The sequence below is a fragment of the Protomyctophum bolini genome, assembly GCF_963924005.1.
Source record: "Protomyctophum bolini genome assembly, chromosome: 5".
Lineage (NCBI taxonomy): Eukaryota > Metazoa > Chordata > Actinopteri > Myctophiformes > Myctophidae > Protomyctophum > Protomyctophum bolini.
This window is the reverse complement of record NC_137866.1, coordinates 18,830,320-18,855,319: the sequence shown is the minus strand read 5'-3', so window position 1 is coordinate 18,855,319 and position 25,000 is coordinate 18,830,320. Positions and strand designations below refer to the sequence as shown.

The 25,000-nt window shown below is 43.7% G+C and overlaps 1 protein-coding gene across 1 annotated transcript in view; it reads right to left on the bottom strand.

The window, feature by feature from the left end:
- Nucleotides 1–25,000, bottom strand: part of LOC308315694 (nucleolar protein 4-like) — a gene marked incomplete at its 3' end in the record, with an annotated part of 131,284 nt that overhangs the window by 90,967 nt on the left and 15,317 nt on the right. Inside the window, exon 3 of the mRNA XM_080763808.1 lies at nucleotides 24,983–25,000. This exon is cut by the window's right edge and continues 95 nt beyond it. Coding sequence (XP_080619934.1) covers nucleotides 24,983–25,000 — 18 coding nt within the window. The remainder of the gene's footprint in view (nucleotides 1–24,982) is intronic.

Sequence of the window (25,000 nt, the reverse complement as noted above, 5' to 3'; positions counted from 1 at the left end):
CTAGCTAATGATTGACTCACATGCCATGGGAGTAGGGACTGTTAACAGTTCGATCTACAAACAGCTACCTGGGCTCTCCTCATAAATCGTGGTCTTTGAGCCAAGAGGGACAAGTTTATACAGAGGAGACCAAAACATGTTTCTTGGTATCTGCAAGTCAGTTACTGAGTCTAACCGAAAGTGAGTAAACCAACCAACCAGCGAGCCACCATGCAACCCGTAAAGAAAGAAACCAGCAAAACAAGCTTTGCTTTGACGCTTGACAGTGACTGCCGGGCCCGGCGGACCTTTGCTGCATATCCTTTCTCTCTCCACTGTACTCTCGAATAAAGGCTGAAAGCCCCACAACTATGTTACCACAAATATGTTACAAAAATAAACCAGTATAGAACTATCACTATCCAAGCAATAAGTCAGATCAGAAAGTCTGCCGCGGGTCCATCAGTCACCAGAGCTCCAACATGTAACCAGTGAGTCAGTGGCTGTGCAGTGTGTGTGTGTGTGTGCACCATCCATTCACACACATCATTCATTCAGACCATGTTTCACTCATGTTCAGTTATACACTTCAGTTCAGGATTAACCCATATAGACCCGACCTCGAAATTTAAAAAGTTTCTTCTAAATCCTACAGTTTTCTGAAATAAATATTTTCATGATTAAAAGAAAATAGCAGACCTACAAGCTCGTAGCGTGCCACTTGGTGGCGCGCTACGAGCCACTACGAGCTTGTAGATCTGCTATTTTTCAATAGCTAAATTATAACATAACCAAAAGGGGTTCCCGCCTAAAATGGATTAACCATTTACCATTTATTGCAATGATATTGCATTCAGATTGGCGGTGTGACTCTGCTCCTGTGATATGACACTACAGATTACCAGTGCAAGCATGACACAGAATCTGAGATCACAAACCTCCCAGAGCAGAGCATAATATATTATACATTATAGTTATTACATGAACACATGCATTGAACCTTTCAATTGCATGAGTTATAAAATACCATAGAACAATCCATATAGAATCACAGTACAATCACAGAATCATCCATAAGAACTAAATGCCACCGGGAGGAGGCCGGGGAGGAGGAGGGAATTTGAACTCTGACAGCTGTACAACAAGCTGTGACAGCTAAGCACGTAGAATTAACAGTGAATAGAGGACTGCTTGTCTGCTTAAATGGACCGCCTGAGTTGCACTGTGGGTATGAGGGCGTGTGTGAGTTAGCTTACAGCGAATGAGAATGAAGTGAGGTAAGGTTGAACGTGGAGAGACAGACTGACTTGTGGGTATATGTATGAATGAATTGTTACTGAATGAATTGGGGGAGAGTGAACTAGCAACGTGCAACTCCTTCCTTCCGTGCCTACCTGATATCGCTCACAACACCTCACATTGTTGTGATGCCTTCTGAGCTTGTAGATCGCTATTAATGATTTTTTTTGGAAAAATGTTGCATGCACAAAATAAGGACATCAGGTTTAAAGTTGTTAACCCATTAAGACCCGAGTACGATTCTACAAATGTTTTCTAAATCAGTGCTTGTCACACTTTCAAGATTTTTATAAAATGATTTAAAAAAATGGCAGATGTACAAGCTATCTGCTATTTTTTCAAAAATCATGAAATTGAATTTGGTTAGCCCCCTGGCGGCTAACCAGTCGACAAATTAGAGAGGTAGTCAGCTTGCCAAACAGCCCGTGCTCAGTCAACCAGTGGGTGGGTCATTGGGTCCTTCTCTGACAGCTAGCAGGAGCAGGGTTGCTGGAGATTAGCGAGTGTCCAACACTCCTACCCCTGCCTAATCCAGTCAGCCACAAATCTGCCACAAGTATGACGATTAACCCCTTTTCCCCAGCAGGAAGCAATCCCAGGAACACACAGCGGGGATTAGCGAAGGCAAAGGTCACCGTTGGACCAAACTAGTTTCACCCTGCATATACAGCACCATACAGCAGCCCCGAGGGGCTCCACGGAGAGGACAATGTGGTAGTCAATTCCTTCCACAAACTGGAGCCTACGTCCGAGATTCCTCGCTCCGTTTTCTGTATTCATTCATCGGTGACAATGAAGAAAAGCCACAACTGCTAGAAAACACAGCAACGTTAAAAGGAAGTCTATGCTAAATGATCCATTAATCAGAGTAAATAATACGGATGGGAACAATTACACAGAATCACACAGGTCAATGTAAAGAAGGACTGGATGTGTGAACATCCATCAAACAACTTACAGGGTGACCACATGACACATTCCACAACCACAACTACATTTATCCTGCTGACTGCACATACTAGTTTGCCCTAAACAGTCAAATACTTATGTGACTCAGAGTGTATACAAATGGAACCAAGTGGAACCTTACAGTCCATTTCATTCCATTTGTACACGCTCAGAGTTAAATGAACACGGCATGTTTATCACCTAAAGTCAGCGGTAGTGCAACTCAGTGAAACTCTTACTTATAGACAACACTACCTAAGGGGACATGCTGTAATGACACTATAATGACACAGGAGCCTCTTGTTGCCAGGAAACATTTGAATTGATTTTTGATACCGTGACTCATTATGAGTGCTGCTCGTTGCTGGAAGCGCTCTGTGCGCCGTTCCCAAATTCCATTTTGGATATGTTGTTGAGAGGAAGAGTTTTAATGATATGAGCAGACTACAGGACAGAACGCGGTCCTGCTGAGTTGCAGTCGGGGATGGAACCAGAGACCTTCTTGTTACAGGACAGATACAGAGAATATCCGTTTCCATTAAGTACCCTTATACAGTATATATGATGCTTCAAATGAAGTGATATAGATAAAATTCTAAATATTATCAAAGTATTCTGTGGCACCCCTGGACTTGAGTGACGTACTGTACTCTGAGAAACCCTGGTCTATGCAACTCCCCCCCCCCTCTGTCCCCCCACCACTCCTAACAGACAATTGGCTCTTATACGGCGCCTGGCTCCTGGCCGGACTGAATAAGTGAGCCATCATGTTCAACAGATTGACTGTCTGTCTGTGAGTTGCCTGCCTCCCAAATGACCAGAACTGACTATCAGTCTGTCATATTATGTGTCAGAGAGAGCGAGAGTTAGAAAGAGACAGGGGGGGTAGAGAGAGACAGACAGACAGACAGACACACAGGGGGGAGTTACAGCACAGACATAGTGATATTCACTGTAAGGACGACAGGGAAAGACTGACAGCAAGCCAGAGAGACATAGAGAAAGTACACACTCAGAAAAGTAGAGGACAATGAATGGGGGAGGAGGAGTGCGTGACTAGAGGGAGATGAGAGAAGTCATAGAAGAGCAGAGCTTTGCTCCAGTGTTACAAAGCACATCTCTGTTGGGACACTGTGGTTCCGCTGGCTGAGCACTACACACACACAGTCACACACACAGTCACACACACAGTCACTCACACAGTCACACACACACACACACACACACACACACACACACACACACACACACACACACACGCGCGCGCGCGCGCGATGCCTGCCAGGCAATGCCATGGCATTGCTAGTCTACCACAGAGCAGAGTCGTGGTGATTGGTTGTCATGCAGGTTGTAACCAGAGTAGTTGAAGTGAAACTTTTTTTTGTTTGTTTTTATAATTCAAATGTATTTATTGCGTGAATGTTACAAAATTGACACGATTTTGGAGATTCAAAATAGACTGAAAACATCACGTCATACAGTAATGTGTAGATGAAACACACAGCACATATCTTACCTATTCTACCACACTATATCTTATAGTCCCGCCCCCTCGAGAGACCCGGAAAAGAAATCCACGTTCATTTTCCTCATAGACTTTTCAGAAAGTATTTATTTAAAGACGCTTACGCCGCGGACAAAGCCAACTCTTGTCGTGACAAATCATGACAACAAACAAAGAATTTCGGGCCAAACAAAGAATTAGAAAGTAGAAAAAAACGGCAGGCAGGGCTTAAAGCCAAAAACTGAAAAGAATTGCAAATCTGCACTGATCTCATTAAATGACCCCTATGAGATCTTCAGGACTGAAATCAGTCCCCAGGACTGAGAACTTTAAGCCCTGGGCAGGTTACAACCCTTTTGTAATTATTTGTTTGGTCCAAAACATTGTGTGTGTTGTTATGATTTGTCACGACAAGAGTTGGCTTCATACGATGCTTAAAAGGTCTTTAAATAAATACGTTTTGAAATGTCTATGGGAAAAATGTATTGGGATTCATTTCCTGGGCCTGGCGTCGTCATGAAAGGGGGCGGGACTGCGACGCTCTATTCAATCTTGTTTTAAGAGTGAAGAGGTAAAAAAAAAAATCAAAATATGCATTTAAATATTTTATAAAAGCAGGCTACTTACATCACCTAGGCTAAATAAAGAAAATACGAATTATGGTTCTAACAACATGTTTACATTATTGGTGTAGTAAAGATGTGATAGATTTACTACGGCTTAAGTGGAAAGCTTATGCGCCAGCAAAAGATATTTGGAGTAAGCCCATTAATACATTGATTATTACACTAAACCTGCAGTACAATCTGACATTACTGGCCCACAATACACTTACAGCAGATAGTAAATGGACCTTTTTTGGGATTATGGCGTCACCTTTGGTACCGAGGTGGATTAGCCATGTTCCTCATCTTAATCCCATGGAAGGCCCGTGATGAACCAGCCAATATAGAAGGCAGAGTTGACCAAATAAAATGTAAATCTATAATGCCATGTCCATAGCAACAACAATCACACCCGTGTAAAGTGAGGGGGGCTAATATATTAAAGTCTAACTCATGTTGCTATGATTAGGTTACGTTAAATTCTCTTCATTGTCAATGGCATTTAATGTTTGTGTTAGGGACAAGATGACGTAAATTTCCCTTCATTGTCAATGGTGTTTGTTTAAGGAAAAACAAACCTGGTATAGGCCCCTCAACGACATCACTCATGCAGCCAAGTGCTGCCCATAAGACTCTCCCACTGCTGGAGTGAGACCATCTCTGAGCCTTGCACTGTGATGCTGGCTGTGTCATTTTTGAGGATCCACATGTCAAGATGGCTGACAACTATACCTAAACCTAACCTCAGTAAACTATACCTAACTATACGTAACTATACTTAAGATTACAGTGAAAACGTATGACGGTAAAACGCATAATTTCACATAAATGAGCATACATAATGAATGTCGAATTTGTCGATATGTCAGCCAAACCAATGTTCTGTCTTTAATCTTTTACACTTGCTGTGAGGTCGCATGAAGAGGCACTGTGTGCGGCCCAGCCTGCTTATAACTTCACTTTGGCTTTGCTAAAAGCTGTGAGAGAAGCTGGTTTTGATGTGTCAAGAGTTCCGCACGTGAGCAGAATGCTGGCCAGAGGGAATAGGGCTTGTTGATGAGTCTGAGGCAGGGAGATTCATACATCAAAGCCTCACATCTCAGTGTACATGATAATGAATATCAGCTGAATAACTCAGTGATAAATCGTGTTGCCATATCCTCACAGATCTGCAGGAGACTTTGGAATGAGTGTCGGCTGGTAAGAAATACGACAGAAACCAAATTTAATGTCACCATCCTTTCTCGTTGTTCTGCCAGCCAAACAGATTGTTGTCCTAGATTAGGACTAATTGATTGGTTACCTGCCAAAATAGCTGGCAGAGTTGACCAATAGCAGCCATGGCCAAAGTCCAATTTAATTTATTTAATTTATTTAGTTAATTTAAATGGGTTAAGCAGGAATAAACCATATCCTCACCGGTGATAAATTTGACTGACTCGAGGGCAGATATCAAAAGCAGAGGCATGGATCCCCCACACCGCACACACACAATTTGAACCCTATTTTTACTAACTGCACTTGTATACAGTACTTGTACTGTATACGAATACCAATATGAATTTGACTGTATTACAACTGAATGTAATGTAGAATGACATACACTACATTATGTTAAATCCAGTGATACTGAGCTCAAGGAAAAGGTCCCTAAGGGGACAATAAAGTATTGTATCGTATTGCATCGTGCTTTGTACACTGAACTGGTTAAAAACATCTTCAGCTCGTTACTTAACTTCTCACCCGCTAGCCTAGATTTCCACTGTTAAATCTCAAACATCAGAGGGTCCCACTGGCTTAGTCAATTTGTTTACATTTAAAAGTGTTCACTGCTTGACCCATCCTTTTTTTCTGCCCCCACTATTAAGGGCTAGGGCACACTGCACAATCCCCTGAGGCAATGCAAATCAAACGCTGAGCTAACGCGCAGCAGGCAGGACTAATCAAGCCCCGAGCACATGGGAACTTCCCGCCGTGCAGAGAATACCCCGGTACATGAAAAGGCAGCGCTACTAGAGCGCCATGTGCTAATTAAGCATCGTTAAAGGCCACCTCTCTGTATTCTGTTGACACTGCTCATCAAGCAGAGCCCATTGGGTCTACTGAACTATCCATGACCAATACTTATGAGCTGCATGGTTCCTTCCTATCTGTGAGTGTGAGAATAGACTAGGCATCCAGTACATCCATACTCATGGGTGCAGCAATGAACTGAAAGGTGAAGTGGCGTTAGCAGTTGAGTAAGTTCATCACTGATTGAGCCCGAGGAGGAGCTCCCCTGGGGGGGGATACAGGAAGAGTGGGCATTGTGGGCATTCAGGTGGCCACACTGTTTAGGTGCACATGCACTCTTCCTGTTACCGTGACAAATTTAATGGGCTTAAGTGATTAAAACCAGGAAAACACAAAATGGCAAAACCCCAGATGATATCTACTCTCATATATCGGTATTGATAAATTGCCCAGCCCTACTGTCAGAGTTAAATTAACACTGAGGAGCTCAGATGGACAGGTATCAGACAGATCGTTGCAGTTCAAACATGACAAGCCAGTACATCTGCACTGCACCCAATAACCCACAGCTCTCCACAAAGGTACAGTTACACAAAGGCTCCGTGACTCACTGAAGAACACACTGAATCCCCTTTCAGAGGGCCATTGAGGGAGAGTCTTGACAGCATCATTGTTAGAGCGAGATTGGAGCACTTTCAGTGCAGGGCTTTGAATGAAGCGTGTGAGACAGCGTGCCAGCAGGGCGATTTGGAAGAAAACAGTCACACGTCCATTCTACTGGATATACAGTCATATAGACATGTGTTACAGCAAGAGAAAACATGATTGGACCTTGACAACTTGAAAAACTAAACAGGAATGTCATGCGAAAGATAGATAGATAGATAGATAGATAGATAGATAGATAGATAGATAGATAGATAGATAGATAGATAGATAGATAGATAGATAGATATAGGGTATAGACTAATCGATAAGACAGAAATGATAGCAATAAGCCAACAAGGGAGTGGAAGAAGAACAGAAAAACACAGAAGTAATAAGCCAAGCCTCGCCCAAGGACAAGAAGGAGAGAGAGAGAGAGAGAGAGAGAGAGAGAGAGAGAGAGAGAGAGAGAGAGAGAGAGAGAGAGAGAGAGAGATTGAGGAACATATACTGTACAGAGGGGGGGATGACCCAACCCATCCAGAAAGAGAGAGACACACCCTACAGAGAGAGGAAGAGGACGATGAGGGGAAAGGGGATTAGTAGGCAGGTCTCTATACCCTCCCCTCCTCTCTCCCTCATCCCTTCCTCCCTCCTTCCCTCCCCCTCATCCTCCCCAGCACTCCTGCTGATCGCAGGGCCAGGTCAGAGGGAAAAGTGATGTTATTTTGGAGCTGAGCAGAGTGGGAGCTAAGCAGGCCCTAACTTAAGGCTTTATCCCCTCGAAGAGAAGCTCTTCTCCTCCCCTTTCTGTCCCGCAGCAGAAGGTTGGTGTGTGTGTGTGTGTGTGTGTGTGTGTGTGTGTGTGTGTGTGTGTGTGTGTGTGTGTGTGTGTGTGTGTGTGTGTTAAAGAACCATTTCAAAGACCTTAACCCCTTAGATGCCGGAGACTACAGTGGCATGCCACTGCACCCTGCATTCCCTGTGGAATTTGGCCCTGAGAGACGGTATGTTGAAAGGAAAGATTTTCCTGAGCTACCTTGAATACAGCAAAGGCTCATTTATACTTCTCACACCAAAAATAGCCAATCTACAAGCTCTCAACGCAGGCTACACTGTGAGCTTGTAGATCGGCTCGTAGACGTGATCAGGCTTTAGACGTGAGCGTGTAGATTTTCTGAGCATAAACAAGTAGGCTGTGAATCAGGCTTAATAACTAGAAAGAGAAAGGTGTGCTCAGTGAAACACTTATCTACTGTATGCCAGGCCGGGAGTACTGTAACTCCATATTTGTGCAAGTCAATGACATCAGCCATCTATGACATATACAGTACTATGATGAATGACTCCCAAGTTAATACAATGTAACATTTCAAAAGATGTAAAAAAATGCATGGGCTTTGCTGGCAGAAAACATGTGATCTGTCCAGTGGTTTGTGAGATTGAGTCCCGGATGGACAGACAAACTGTCAATATAATCAATACACGCCGGTAGAGGTGTGCATAGTTGAGCCACATGGCCTTTCACCCGGGGTGTCTGGCAATGTTTATCTGTTTGAAGGTCAAATATTATAAAACATCAACTCACTTTATCTTACACGAGGTGATGATTCTTTGCACAGCAGGACGCCATCATACGTCTAACATACAAAACAGGTTTAAGATGAATAGTTCAGAAGTTATGTAGAATGTGTTGGTGAATTGACCTTGACCTTTGGCCACCAAATTGTATACCATAAATCGTCAGATATTGAGTTAAGTGTTGTGATTTGTTGAAGATACAGTCTATAGAGTAACGGTAGACAGGCTGACATAACATTACATGTACATTCATTACAATATAGTCTCCAATCCCTCCACAGCTCAACTAATAGGGCTTCGGACCGCCGTTAATCAATCGCTGAGATAAATGAGGAACAAGAACACAATTATGTCACTGTTATGCACCTGTACACAACACAAGATGTAACATAATATAATGGTGTAGTAAGGAAACCTTGTACCTAATGACTTCATTTAGTGAATATGTTGATATACAGCTTTTGGAAATAGCATAACAGGCAATGCTGTGGAGGAGAGCAGAAAAGACAAGAAAGCTCCACTACAAATGAAGGAGGAGTATTGTATATTTAGCATACGTAGTAATTGAAGCGTACAACTTTTTCAGAAACATGCGGGACCTCGTGTTGGGATCCTAGCAGGTGTATATACTGTACGTACAGTAAGAACTTTATCATTTCACATTTACTCACTACAACTCTACTGGATTGGAGACAAGTAACGCTGGATAATTTACACCTGGGCCAAGTGAGAATCCCAGACCAAAGAAACAAGTTCAATTCATTTAATTATAGCCTCCAATCATTTCCCAAATGAACCGATGTGAACATTCATCTAAGAAATTAAGCTCAATCCACTGAATTCACCACCCAGTCGTGTCTCATTGAGCTTTAAGTTCAAACCGTTGACCTCAGAAAACAAGCACTGACTCTTAACCACTCAACCATGGACACTGAGTGTCAATGTCCACAGACAGATGTCTTATACTGGTGGGACTGGGGTACAAAGATTTCAATTATGACCACACACACACACACACACACACACACACACACACACACACACACACACACACACACACACACACACACACACACACACACACACACACCATTTAAACTTTGACCTGCTCCACAGTAAACCTTAACCACTCCACCATAAAACGCTGTCTTAGTACAATGTCTGATAATGTGTGTATATTATACTATAGTGCTTTGCTTACACTGTAGCTAGGCTGTATAAGTCAAATAATGAGCCATTGACATTCATTTTGTTTACATTAGCTTCATGTTTTTACCCATTCTCTAGGCAGAATTACAATCCTTGTGTTAGATAATGTAATTAATACAAACAAATAGCCTATACCCTACAAGGCCTACACCTTTGATGAGATACTTAACCTCATGTGTCCCCATTCCCTATAGCAATCAGCACAATTAAAAAAACATTAAAAATAAATCACAACTTTTGAAATCTGTTACAATCACACACTGTCAAATAATATGTCAAATTATCAATTTTAACTCAATCAAACGGACCGCAAATTGTACAGTGCGGGAGGAGGAGGCGTGAGGGGCAATGTGGCAGCGTGTGCCACGCATTGAAAGTGTGCGGGAGGGAGCGTGGTCATTCCGCAGCACCCCCACCCCCGTGGAGACAGAACAATGTGACAGTCACAGATAGGCACACTGGCCTACTGCACTCTGCAATTACACACAGTCAGCTATACGCTCTCGTGAATAATACATATTAATTATAATAATAAATAAAAATGAAATAAATGATCAGAGCTCCCAATGCCACAAGATAGACCACTAATACTCACTGCCAGTAGTTGTATAGTCACAGATAATTCATAGCCGAGGACTAGCCTACTATTCTACACTTTTACAACAACGCGCCTCAGTTGGACCGGACCGGCAATAATGCCCTCCCGATAGGAATCGTTATAGCTACTGTACACGCCTGACGCCTGTAAGCATAACAGCATGACAACAACTAAACATCCTATTAAAGTAACTTCACTCTCCATCGCTTTACGGTGACGACAAGAAGTGAGAAATGTTACTTCTTTTAAGATAAACGTGCGATATTTCCCGAGCCGACCGGAAGAATTGTCATCGATAATAATAATCAGAGCGCTTCATCAATACTGCAGCCAATACACCTCACAAATTGTGTGACCGCAGGAAAATGCAGGATCGCCAATTCAACGCATGCAGATCCTCGTCGCTTCTCCCTCTTGTCATTTAAAGAGCAGGGGAAAGAAATGGGCTGCTATAAGCGCACACACGCACACAACTCGCTCCACAATAAAAACATAACCCTTTCCTGTACAGATTGACGAAACATAAATAAAAAATAACACCTTACCTTCACTCCAACAAGATTTCAAACATGAATGTCGATCGCTCCTCGTTTCTAAAACATGCAACCTCCGGGGTTTATTTGATTTTATGTCTCGTTTCTGCTGTGTAATTGTATTTATTTATTATTTATTTGTGAAAGGACAATATATCCTGCTGTAAGGGGAGGGAGCGCCAGCGCACAGCAGGACCCCTCAAGATTCTCTCTGGCAACCAGCCCCAAAGACGGGGGCGGGGCCACGGGTGATGACGTCACACCCAGTGAGTATGGTGTGTGTGTGTGTGTGTGTGTGTGTGTGTGTGTGTGTGTGTGAGAGAGAGAGAGAGAGAGAGAGAGAGAGAGAGAGAGAAAGAGAGGGCAGGTCACAGGGCCCATGACGTCACACCCCATGTAATGAGTGTAGCCTATTTAAGGGAGTGTGAGAGAACGATAGAATTAAGAGTGAGAGAACGATAGAATTGAGAGTGAGAGAGTGAGAGATATGAAACCCATTGGGAATCCAAAGTACTTTGATAAACGAACACCAGTGAACCCAAGGTATAATTATGTTAAAGCGAGACTGGACACAGGATGCAGTCTATCAAAGTGTATGGAAAGGGAGGCGGAGACCCAAAGACATCACAGGTACCGCAGTAATGAGCCCTTCAAACGCCTCAAAGTGCCAAGCCTTGCACAGTTGATACTTCACGTATCATCTTTAGCGGAGCTAAATGATGATGTGGATGGTGACGACCCACTCAGGCATGAGGCAGAGACACCCGCTTCCTATCCGGGATACAGCACAGACGCAAAGACGCGCGACGGCACGGACACGCAGTCTGTGATGTCAGAGGCGGCGGAGGAAACGGCAAAGGCAGACACACAGCGCATGTTTGAGCTGACCAAGCCCAAGCCGTCTCCAGAGAGCAGCAGAAGGGAGCCCGGATACTCCTGCAACTACTCTACGAGGTCCACACTGCTGAGCGTTATAAGTGGAGTGGGAGAGCTGGACATGAACAAGAACAAGAACAAGAACAAGAACTGGAACGTTCAGACGCACCCTCCGGACATGAATAGTCAGGCGCGCCACCAGCCCCCGCTGAACAGCAACATTCAGACGCCGGACGGAAACACCAGTCGGACGCACCTGCTGCCGGACAAGAGTTCAAGTCAGACACCAGTGACTGCCAACACTGCCCTTCTCAGTGGAGTGGGAGAGCTGGACACGGACAGGAGCGGTCCGACGCCAGTGACTGTCAAAACTCTGCGGCCGAACGACATCTACCCCAACTGCCCCTACCTGCTGCTGGATGTGCGGGACCAAGAGCAGTATGACCGGTGTCACATCATCGGTGCAAACAATTACCCCCTCACCAATCTCTTAACCCATCACATAAACACCAGTGAAATGCGTACTTTTAAAAACGCAGAAGATAAGATCATCATCGTGTACGACGAGGACGAGATTCTAGCCAGGCAAGCGGGCAAGTTAATTTGCGAGCGCGGATTCGAGAACGTCTACATGCTCTCCGGAGGTCTCAAGTTGCTCGCTCAGAAGTTTCCGGAAGGGATGACGACGGGCTCCTTCCCGGTCTCGTGCCAGCCGTCTCCCATGTTGGCCGTGGGGAGGAGGCGCCCGGTGGAGTCGGCGCCGCAGCCGGAGCCGCGGGTCGTCATGGCGGACAGGAGGTGCAGGCTCACCGCAGACGAGCGGACCAAGATCCAGCAACAGCTGGACGAGCTGTACCAAGGCAGCGAGAACGACAGTCGCTTGTCCAGCCGACTGTCCATCAACAGTGTCCAGTCCAACATGTCCGGCAGCAGTAGCAGTAGTAGACTGAGCACGGCCATGGCCAGGAAAGAGGCTACCAGGGCCCAGAGCTGCAGACCTTGGAGGTAACCTCCAGAGTGATGTGGACACACCAAACTGTTCCAATTAGTGCATTACTCTGATGACAGATGCCAGATTGTCAGAAGTGAGGCAAGTTTGCGTTCATTTTCCGGTGTTAGCAGGCGGGGTAATACTTAAACTAGTAGGTATACAATTATTTGAGGCTCTTGTATGGCCTATTTCTCATGTAAAATGTTATCAGAAAGTGTTTTTGTTGAACTGTATATACTGTATATTATATAGAGGGCTCAGTTAAAATGTTAAACTAAATAAATGTAACTTTTTGTTCTTCATTTTAGGTGACAGCCACAGTGAGAGAGAGAGAAAGGCAGCAGGAGAGAGACCGCCGCCACACTGCAGGAGGACGTCCTTGTTGCCTGCGCTCCCAGCAGACGAGGCCCTGGCGCACCCCGCCTAAATGTAAGTAATGTAAATTATGATACATGCAAGCAAACTGCAGACTGGATGGACTTGTGCAAGACTCCAAGGTACTCCATCTTCCTTTACTAAGCTTCTGTTGTGGGTGGAAATGGTGGGAGTGACTCGTGGGTTGTTTGATCAGGTGTTTCTGATTGTCTTAATTGTGCTCTCTTCAGCATGGTGCATTAGGCACAATGCCAGCAGAGGGAGAAAGTGATGGCTTAGTGGTGCACGGTTCTAAAGCAGTGGTATGCTGCTAAACGTATAACATATGTCTTTCACAGTTTCTTTTCAATTTAGCACCTTATATTCATGGCACTACACTGATAGGTTAGGCTCTACTATTACTAAGGATTTGTATCATTGTAATGATTATTACTAGCAGTTATTATTACTGTAAGATGACGATGGTGACCACAACATTCACATGACATGACCATACGTTATTTTCTTCACCATAGACTTAAGGATCTACAGTATGCCGTTTGTCTTTTAAAATATAATATTTTTTCTTCTATCCACCCCCTCTTGTTCCTCTCAAATCTGCTCCTCTGCATCCATCTATCATCCCCCCCTCCAATTTTGACAGCTCTCAGTATATCCTATGGGATCCCGCAATGGGATCTCACAATGCAAATTAAAGAAATAGGGAGTCCCTTTACTAGGAATAGATTAACTCGTCTTCATAAATTGCCCACTTGTGTAATTTCACTAGCCATGTGTACAACATAAACCAACCGAGGGTTTTCATGGAATATGGCTGCGGACTGTTATTATAGTTATTATTGCTATTCATGTGCATTTAGTTACAGTTATTATTATTCTCGCCGTCAATCTTTGTGTTCCCCTGCCCTCTTTCTACTGTCTCACGCACGCCACGCACGCCACGCACACGCACACGCACACGCACGCACACACACACACACACACACACACACACACACACACACACACACACACACACACACACACACACACGGTCGAGGCAGATGGCCGCCCACCCTATAGCTGAGTTCTGCCAATGCTTGCTCAGGGGGGCACACGTTGGGTTTCTGCTCTATATATAAAGTGTCTTGAGAAAACTTGTGATTTGGCACTATAATAACATTTAACTTAATTGAAATAACAAAAGAGAACCATTTCAAAACGCACCAAGGGGCATATTTCTGAACAGCCCACCACAGTAAGTACTGCAGGAGCCATTGGGAGCGATCCAAATGACCTGGCGTATTGACAACACCCACGGAGAGAATTCATGTTGGAGGATCTCCATCACAAACCAATGATATAATATTCTCTCGTGGAATACAACCACAATGCAAATATGAATCACTTGAACCTTACTGTAGTCCGTTTTCGGGGGTGTGGAACATTTGGCGAAAATAACAGATCTATAAGCAAAGTGACGTGTTGTAAGCTTGTAGATCGGCTATTTCTAGCGAAGAGATTTGGTGTAGAGGGAAATACTAGAGGATCTAATATAGAGCCATGTGGGATCCCAGTCAACTAAGTTAGTAGTATATTAGGGTTTAAGTGGTTATAAGATAATAAATATCAGCAAATAGATTAAGATAGACTGGATAGAAATATAGATCTATTAGGCCCCTGTTTCTCAACGTCTAACCAGAGGTTTGGAATGGACCCTTACACCTAGGTCTGTAACTCTGAGAGTGTACAAATGGACCCAAGTGGACCCTGTAACAGCCGTTGGCTGTTTTTGTGATTATATTTGATTAGTGGTGATAAATATGGAGCTGATGATATCATATCTATATATATTTATTAGTAGGCTTGTTTAGCAGGTACTAGGTTATAGGAGGAGCGCCTATTATGTTCCCTGGCACTGGTTGGTGCTTCTGTCCCCTGCAGGTGTTGAGTGACGTGTCCCAAATGTGTTGCCGTCCTGAGGAGGGCCAGGCTCGGAGCCTGATCAGCCCTCGGATTGGTCCTGTGGCAGCTCAGGCCTCGCTACCTGGACTATAAAGCCCACTCCCTGCTTGGATTTCGGGGTGGGAACACTGCTGCGTGTGGCCTTCCCTCCAGCCGACTGCTTATGTGTTTCGTGTCAGGTTTAGTTGTAGTTCCATTTGTCTGTCTGTTATAGGGTATGTTGTTTGTTTAATCCATTCATCATCATTCGTTAATGTAAGTGTCCATTCATTCTGGGCTCACAGAGCCATTCTGTTCATCATTTCGTCATGCACTAAAGACACTTTGTATGTTATATTGTTGATTGAGTATTAAACCCGATACTCATACATGTTATGGGCAGTAAAACGCCTAGACTTTAACAGTTTGTAACAGACCCTAATCAATAATTTCATAAAATAATCGATGAATAGTCTATCTTTATTTTGGGTATATCATTATAGGTGAAAAGTCTAAAAAACGTAAAAAAATAATAATATTGAAAATAGGTTAATATATGTGTTGATAAAAACACAATATTATTATTTGATTAATTGAAAAATGTACAGATTATAATTATTTTTACAAAGTTGCAGCCTTAAGACATACCAACATGCACAGAAACATCCAAATACATAAATTACTTTTACAACCAATCTGCTATTAGTGTAGATTTCAATCCTACACAAACATTAACCCATTTTGGGGCGGGAACCCCTTTTGGTGTTAGCATTGTGTTATGCTTTAGCTACATTACGAGCTTGTAGGTCTGCTATTTTAGGAAAAATCGAAGAACGACTGACATAGAAAACTGTCAGGATGTAGAAGACATTTTTAGAACCTGATCTCAGGTCAAAATGGGTTGAATTCCCATTGACAATGAATGGAGAACTTTACGTCATAGTGTCTATTTTTGTAGCCTGCCGGGGCCAAGCGAGGACTCACTGACGCTTCCTCATATGCGGGAGGAAGCGTCAGTGATCCCTCGCTACGAGTCTGGCCCCGCCAGGCTACTATTTTTGTCCTACACAAACATCAAATTCCAATTGACAATGTGTAAGAGCCATTATGACCTAATGTTTTCCTGATTGACAATGTCACTGCAGCTTGGTAAATGTCAAGGCCAGCCCAGGTATTTAACCAGGCTCCGGATCAGGCACAGGTGTTGTCAGTGGCAGACGGCAGAGGCTAACAGTTTTCCACTGTGTTCAGGAGGGCTGGTCCCCTGTGTTTGTTACCGTTTCTTTCTTATTATTTTATCTGTATGTTGTATAGGAAAATGACTGCAGAGAATAAAGCAAAGTTAAACTCAACGGACATGTTTTGGAGATCAGTTTGTACTGGCACACGTAAGAACTTCCACCTGGCCGTCGGCAACCAGTAGTAGGACTTTAGGCACTACACAATGAATGGATAATGTTACGTCATAGTGTCTGAGAAAATAGGCATAGTGTCTATTTTACGGCATGATGATGTACGATGATAAGAGCGCCCCTCACTTCACACGGGTGTGATATTTTTTTTAATGAAAACACCTTTTTCTCCCCACAATCTTGGACAAGCAGACACTCCTCTCCAAGTGTGTGAAGTTCTTTTTAAAGCTGTCGCGCTTCTCTGTATATTACATTACAGCAGATAAGACTCTATATGGTGACACTGAAGTGCTTTTTAATTTTCTTCTTACATGGCGGCGACCTTTTCCACTGGGTTCACTCATATTCATAACATAGTGTTTTAATATAAAGCAGAACCTGTGTGTGTGTGTGTGTGTGTGTGTGTGTGTGTGTGTGTGTGTGTGTGTGTGTGTGTGTGTGCGTGCTGTGTGTGTGCTTGCAAGTGTGTTTGAGTCTACACAGTGATCCACTGAAACATTTGCATGCCAAACCTGCCACCTACAGGTGAATTATTGAACTACACAGTCATAGTAACAACCATGGTGAAAGTACCACAGCAATTACAGTCAGCACTGACAAGCGTGCTTATTGCTTCTTCTCCTCATTGTTAGCAGGCATGTAATGATCCAGTTAAGCCTGCACTGCAGCAAAAAAATATATAATTCAATGTTCATATTTACAATAATTGTTGGTCACTGGGCGGATGCTTATTTTCCACAGCAAGTTAAAAGCACTGGGCGAGTGATTTGAGTGCTGAGATTTAATGCCAAGCAATATTCATGTGATACTATCGCTGATTTTCATGGCATGGCACCAAAGGAGTCTGCTGTCTGTAACAGCATTTGTCTATATGACCCCCGCTCATATGTATGTGTGCTATTTCTAAGTCTCAGTCTAAGGAGTTTTACTTCTTTTTCTATACGGTGAGCGAGTATTTTCCTGTCAAAGTTTCCCTTATGTTTTTGAGACCACCACAGGACGAAGAAAGGCGCAACAGTTTTTTCTCAGTACTTGTATGTATGTATCCCAAATTCTTGCCCGGATATGGAGATTTTGCACTAAAGGTATGTCTCCAGTAACCCCATCCAACCCATCACACCAACAGGGTCAACTGTCCAAGTTACAGTATGGACTTACAGACGGTTCCACACTGGCCTCCAAATACTGACTGCACAGGGAAACCATGCTGTTATAATACCGTGTCTTGTGTTGGGTATATTAAAGAGAAACATGAAATACTCCCTCCATCTTATGCAGGGAAGTGAAGGGAAGGGAAAAGGAGATGGCAGAAGGAAGACATGCCCTTGAAAGACGTCGTAAACTCAACCCGAGAAGAAAACGATGACGTTCTCTTCTCTTGATGCAGATGTGCATGCAGCTGTTAGCAGCTTAAAACAACTAAAATGAGATGGTTTAAATAAAGAATAAATGAAACATGATGTTTTGTGTCACACCACTCAATCATGATGTGTTGGCTGTGAAAGGGCACGATGTGAAACATATAGACTACATAGAAATGTACCTTTGATCAATGTGTGTGTGTGTGTTGTGTGTGTGTGTGTGTGTGTGTGTGTGTGTGTGTGTGTGTGTGTGTGTGTGTGTGTGTGTGCGTGTGTGTGTGTGTGTGTGTGTGCCCTCTGCATTTGTCCTCTTCAATTTACTAGTTAGGCGTGTTTGTTTGATCAGCACATACACACTCAGATCTCTGGCAAACAGCAGACATGCCTTTCTGTTTTCATCTTTTTCTGTTATTTTTTCTTCTTCAAACTGTGGTGCCTTTTGTTTCTTCACTGGGACAATATGAACCAGGCAAGCTCTGCATTGCAACGTAGCCTAGCTGCACGCACACCTGTCTGTAAACGACACGCTGGTGTATAGTTTACAGGGGAATTATTCAAAAGCCTCAAACCTGAACTTGGTTCAAAATAATCTGGATAGTCCAGTGTGCTAAATCCAAGGACATGACCCTTTAAACGCTTTGCTTTCAGTCCTCGTCAGGGTGGGTGTCACTTGTTTTGGAAGAGCAGACATGTCATTTAGGAATGATGGTGTTGCTTTGAGAGAGTCTGTTGTGTTCCTCCTCAAGGCCTCCTGACTCTACAGTCTATACACAAAGCAGCCTTTATCAAACAACAAGCCATTCTCCCTTTGCAGTGTTCGCTTTGCAGTCTTCTAGTAATTACAACACACCAACCCCCAACCAATCTTCCCTCCACGCACACACACACACACACACACACACACACACACACACACACACACACACACACACACACACACACACACACACACACACACACACACACACACACACACACACACACACACACACACACACACACACACACACACACACACACACTTTTAGCGTCCCCAAAAAATAATGAAATGAGTTTTCTCTGGAGAAAGGTGGAATAATGGGCAGAGGGGGAGAACATAAACCATAATGAAGCACCTCATTCTATCTTTTTAATTCTCGCCCCAACGCCTCCCTTCCCCCATCCCTCAATCCCTCCCCCATTCCTTTCTCCTGCCCTCCTCACAACCCCCCTATCCCTCTCCTCCCCATCTCTACCTCCAACACTCCTCATTTACCCCCCCCCCCCCCCCCCAACCCTCCCACCACTCTTGGCAATTTTCTCGTTGGATTTCACCCCCACGCGGCACCTATCTCCTTTTTTATGTCCTCTGTTCTCCTTTCCTAAGGTCTGTCAACCCTGCCTCCACTCTCCCTTCTTCCTCCTGTCTTCTATTCGCAATTCACATATTCTCTCCTTTCTCATCCGCTCCTTGCACTTGTCATCCCAGTAGTTACAGTCCTCTCCTCTCCTCTCTTCTCTGGTGCATCTGCTCGCACTCCTTCCCCTCAGGAAGCATTCTGGGTAATTTCCCCCTCTTATTGAATTGGGACAGAGCGGATGGAGGGATGTGGAAGAGGAGAACGGATGGACAGAAGACGGGATAGTGTTAATGGGGCCAGAAGAGCGAAGACCTCCCTTCACATAATGTACTGTATGCTCTCTCTCCCTCTTCCTATCTCTCTCTCTCTCATCATGGAGACAAAAGAGCAGACTCTCAAAATAATAAACACTGCGTTTTCTCTTCTTCCTCTTTCTGTCTCGGTCTACACATTCTTTCTGTATTAATCAGTGGTTCAAGTCCAAATATTCATCCGGATGTATGGTGTTAATGCCATGCCCCTATGGCCTCCACATAGTCTGAAACTCTGGACTCCAAGCAGAGGTCTGCTGGTCAGTTGCTGACATTGTCCAAAAAAACCTTGTATAGATTTATATTTCTCTCTTTCTTTCCCTCTCTCTTTCGCTGTCTCCCTCTCTCTCTATTGATGTCTCTCTCTCTTTCTCTCTCTCTCAGACAAAAGACTCTGACCTCCTTTTTCTCAGACTACTATTCAGCCATCCTGCACTCTGCTCCCCCTCTGCCCATTCGCGCGCGCACACACACACACACACACACACACACACACACACTTATGTCCTGTGTTATTATTTCTATAGGTGAGTGCGTCATTGTTCCTGTCTGGAGCTGAGCTCTTCTGGGAATAACACTATAGGCTGTCTCGCTCGCACGTCGCACGCACACACGCACGATGGACACATACACACGATGGACACATGCACACGATGGACACATGCACAAGTTTTCATCCCGATTCTACCGCCTTTCCCATACAATATAACATTATTTGTATTACAATTAATTGTAATTTAAATTAAAGAAAAATGACATGATGGTGACAGCCTTAGCCCTACCCAGAAATAAACCATAAATCTTCAGTTTGTTAGGTTTCCATTAACAAGGAAATAACCTGTATAAAACCACCTACATCTTTAGTTTCTACCACTCTGAAGCTATAGTATTGTGTTATTCAACGTCACCCAAGCTGTGCTACTCATATGCTGAGTTGGCGGTGCCCGGAATGGAACCCATGAGCTTGCGGTCCAAAGGCGAGAGCTCTACCGACTGAGCTACCCGGACATAGTGACATGTTGAAAATTGGGAAGCCAGGCTCAAAGTGGCCAGAGAGCAACCTATGGAGACATTTCCTGTTACCCATTTGTTTTTTTGTGTTTTTCATTCACTTCCATATTTTACACAATAATAGAACTTTCACACGTCGAGTCAAATGTGTTTGCAAACCAATGGACAAAGCACAACAAAAGGAAAAGACTGTTAGAATCAATAATACAAAGTGCCATCTCGACACCCACACCTCCCTAAGAAAGGGCATCCTCTGCCTAAGAAAATGTCTGATTGAATTTCTGTTCATGCTTTTCCTTCAGAACAAGCTCTGCTCGTTTGTGTATGGGTGTGTGCATACAGTCGTGTACGCACGCACGCGCACACGCACACACGCACACACACACACACACACACACACACACACACACACACACACACACACACAGCAGCAGCTATCTGTATATACCATACGGTCTGCTGTAGGCAGACATAAAATACATTTACTGCGAGCGCCACCTCACTTCCGAAAGGAACCCCAAATCTCCTTGCAGCAGGGGGGCCTCTGGTGTCTCACACACTGTCAAATCCTTACAAACCCAGTATTGTGTGAAGCCTCACATTTCTCTCAGTTTGCCAGTATAATAATGACCGATGATGACGATCATGTTTAACACCCAGCTGCCTGCTATATACTGCACTTTCCACACCTGCTCATTTTCACATATTTCATATGGACTTACAGACAGATCTAATTGCAGATCTACTGTACTGCAGACTAGAGTACGGTATGTGATGATGGCGTACACCTGGCAACACAAACAGATTTATTTTATTTGTATTTCATATTGTATTCATTTAACCAGGATGTACCGTTGAGATTCAAGGTCTCTTTTACAAGGGAGACCTGGCCAAGGCAGCAGCAACATTAAGAATGTCAGTACAGTATATCATACATGTGTGTTTTTTACGTGCAAGAGAAGAATAATCAACTACTTTCAACAAAAGGCCTTAATTAGAGGAAACTTTGCTTGACTAATTGGTATGATGATGTTGAAATGTTTCAACTAAAAAGAAAATGTTTTAATTTGGTACTTTTACATTTTATCACTGATGTGAGGATGATAATGAGGAAAACGCCAACTAGTTAGCGTGCCAATTAGAACAGCGATGACCCCATGTGACCTGGCAATGCTGCGTTTATTTTTCTGGCGTACATGTGTGCGTGCGTGTGCGTGTGTGTGTGCGCCGTGTATGCTCCAAAACGTGTGTGCTCCAAAACGTGGAGAAAGAAATACAACAGCAAGCGAGTCAGAAACATGCACATGCATGTTGGTCAAATAATATATAAATCAGGAGTGCCCACACTTTTCTGACTTGAGAGCTACTTTCAAAATGACCGACTCAACAAGATCTACCCACCTAAAGAATTATTAAACCATTGCTGAAAATAGTTTAAATATGTACCTGAGGTGGCTTTGGAATAGCAGAGCTGGTGTTAAATAATTATAGACCATTGTACTTGGAATGGGAAATAGAGAAATGGAATACCGGTAGGTAGGGTTTTTTGTATTCAATTTGTAATGCTACCGCCCTGCCTGTGCACAGCAACACTCTTGAAAACAAAAGATTGCATTGTGGGTTTGAGCTGAAAGGCCCTTTTTGATATCAATCAAGTCACCTTAATTCAAGTGGTAGATGCCAAAAATATCTATTCTTTATATTTCAATTAAATATTCTTTAGGGGCATGTCATGTGATCTACCTGCACAGCCTATGTGACCTACTGGTAGATCGCAATCTACCCTTTGGGCACCTCTGATATAGATACATAGGGCTGGTAGACAGACAGGTAGGGCTGGTAGACAGACAGGTAGGGCTGGTAGACAGACAGGTAGGCCTGGTAGACAGACAGGTAGGGTTGGTAGACAGACAGGTAGGCTGGTAGACAGACAGGTAGGCTGGTAGACAGACAGGTAGACAGGTGGGCAGATATATTGTCATTTCAGTGTAAATTGGCACTCCAGCGTCTCCGTCCTTCCTGAGCTAATTAACTAGATGCTCAGAGGCCTGGCTTAATTGGAATGGTCTCAACCCTCTATTCCCTCTCTGGTTATCTACACGGGCACATTATGCACGCACACACACACATGACGCACGCACGGACGCGCACACACTCACACACACTCAGACATTGCAATAGGCACGCAAACACACACTGGCATGGATGGACACATACACAATCCTAACTCAGAGGTACGGGTGCACGCCCACACACATCCACCCTAAGAGAGCCGTGGACACACACACCATCGTAGATAGGAAAGACCATGCCACAAAAACACTATTATGCATGCAAATCAGCACACAGATACAACCACCCCCACGCAGGCACGCACACACGCACACAATTGTATTTATATCCCTGTGGGGATGTCAAATGCAATTTGCCATAAAAAATGTCATTTCCTATGGCCATTTTTCACCAAACAAACAACTAAACTAAAAACTAAAACTACTGAGTGAGGTGAGAAAGAAACATTTAGTTAACTGAAGTAATTGAAACGGTATCGCGTACTTACAGAACAAACATAAAAATATACAGAGCATGTTCAGATTTAGTCTTTGTCAATTTTGTCATACCAGGGATGTGTGCGCGCACTCACACTCACACTCGCACGCACACACACATAGGGGGGACGGGCGATACCTTAGAGGTAATTTTGTGTTTTAGTGCTCTGCTTCTGCTATCTTATGCACACACTTAGTGCTTTCCGTTTAGAGCAGCTTTTAGTTAGTCTTTCTTATTTAGTATCATCCCTGATGATGTCATAGTGATGTCACGAGACCTGGGCACAATATATGGTGCAGCAGACTGCGGACGAGCACCGCCGTGGCCTGGCCAGGGAACGCCAGAGGCGCCGCCGTCAGAGACTAGCAACTAGAGTTCTCAACAGGCCTGACCCTACCTGGGCCCTCATCAAACCCTGTACATTCAAGACACTGCCCCCGCTGCCACCCTTAGATCTCCATATATGGAGCCGACCTGTTCTGACGTTCCATTATGTTGATCTGACCTCATCACACCCTGAACACTCAAGACACGCCCCATATATGGCTATTGGCTAGTGCACCCGACCTCGCCCTTTAGGTCGCTTCTCGCCCTTTAGGGCGAGGTCACGTCTCACCCTCAGGCGTCTTACTGGTATATAGCCTCTAAGCCTACCACAAAAACCGTTTTTTGTGCTCAAACGGCAGATCGCCTGGCCCTAAGCTATATAAACCAGGACCCATTGCATGCTGGTTTACTTTATCTGTCTCACTCTCTGCTCAAATGACAGCAGTTCAAAAACAACATCCACAGTAGAGCTCAAACACATGGACGCACAGGGCACACATCGTTGTCATGTGATACTTTGCTTGGTGGTTTGAATACAAAATAACATAACTGAGAATAAGCAAAATGATTATTAAGGTAATATGTCAAGATGTCATGGATGTGTTCACGGCTAGATGGTTCCACGCTTTCACTTTTCCTAAGCATAAATGAGTTTGTATATCATCAAATCTGTCATCTAATTAGCCATGAGCGTGGAGCAGCTGCAACCTTGCTATATTTTACAATGATACCATTAGCATGAAGATGTCAGCGGAGGTAAACACGTTACAGAGTTTTATTGACGGGATAGACCCCTTGAGATGCAGCATCTAATTTTCAAGGGGGTCCCATAAACCATGAACAGGATGCATAGAAACATACAGTACTAGTACAGTATACACAGATAGTTTGCTCACCCTCTCCCACCCCGCCATCAGCTGTTAAACAACAGAGGAAAGAAGGGCACGGTACAAATACATCAGTGTATATGTCCGTAAGGTACTGTCAGTTTAGATCATAAACAAGTTCAAGCGACAGAAGGATAGAATAGATCTAAGAGATAGAGGAAAGACCTCCATCCAACTTCATTAGAGATTTTTGTTACATTAAAGTAAGGATATATGTGGATATGACCAAGTAGACTCAACCAAATTCAAGTAAGACGGGCAACTAAAGTAAATGCATTTATAAATGAAGAGAAACCAATGTAATTGCCTTCTTGATTTAGGCGAGTTGTACATGAGGCAGTGATGAGCTCCATATGGACACTTCAACACAAAACTGCTCAGGGAGTTATAGAAGACAAGAGGCTTAAGATGAGTGTCTGTGGTGTTCCGATATACACGACACCAGCATAATCTAAAATAGGAAAGTAACACTTGAGAGATTATTCTTTTCCTAACCTCAAATGAAAAGCAATTAATTGAACGATAGAGTTAGCCCTATTTTGCCACCATTACAGTAATTACAACAAATTTCAACGTGCCAACAAAGAAGAACTTCATACCATGTCAACAGCAATATCACACCTTTTTGTTTTTCACAGAAAAACTACCCCACGGAGGACGCTTCATGTAGTGCTTTGACGTTCAGCATTGGTTAATTGTCTTACCTGCTCGTTGTTGTTGTT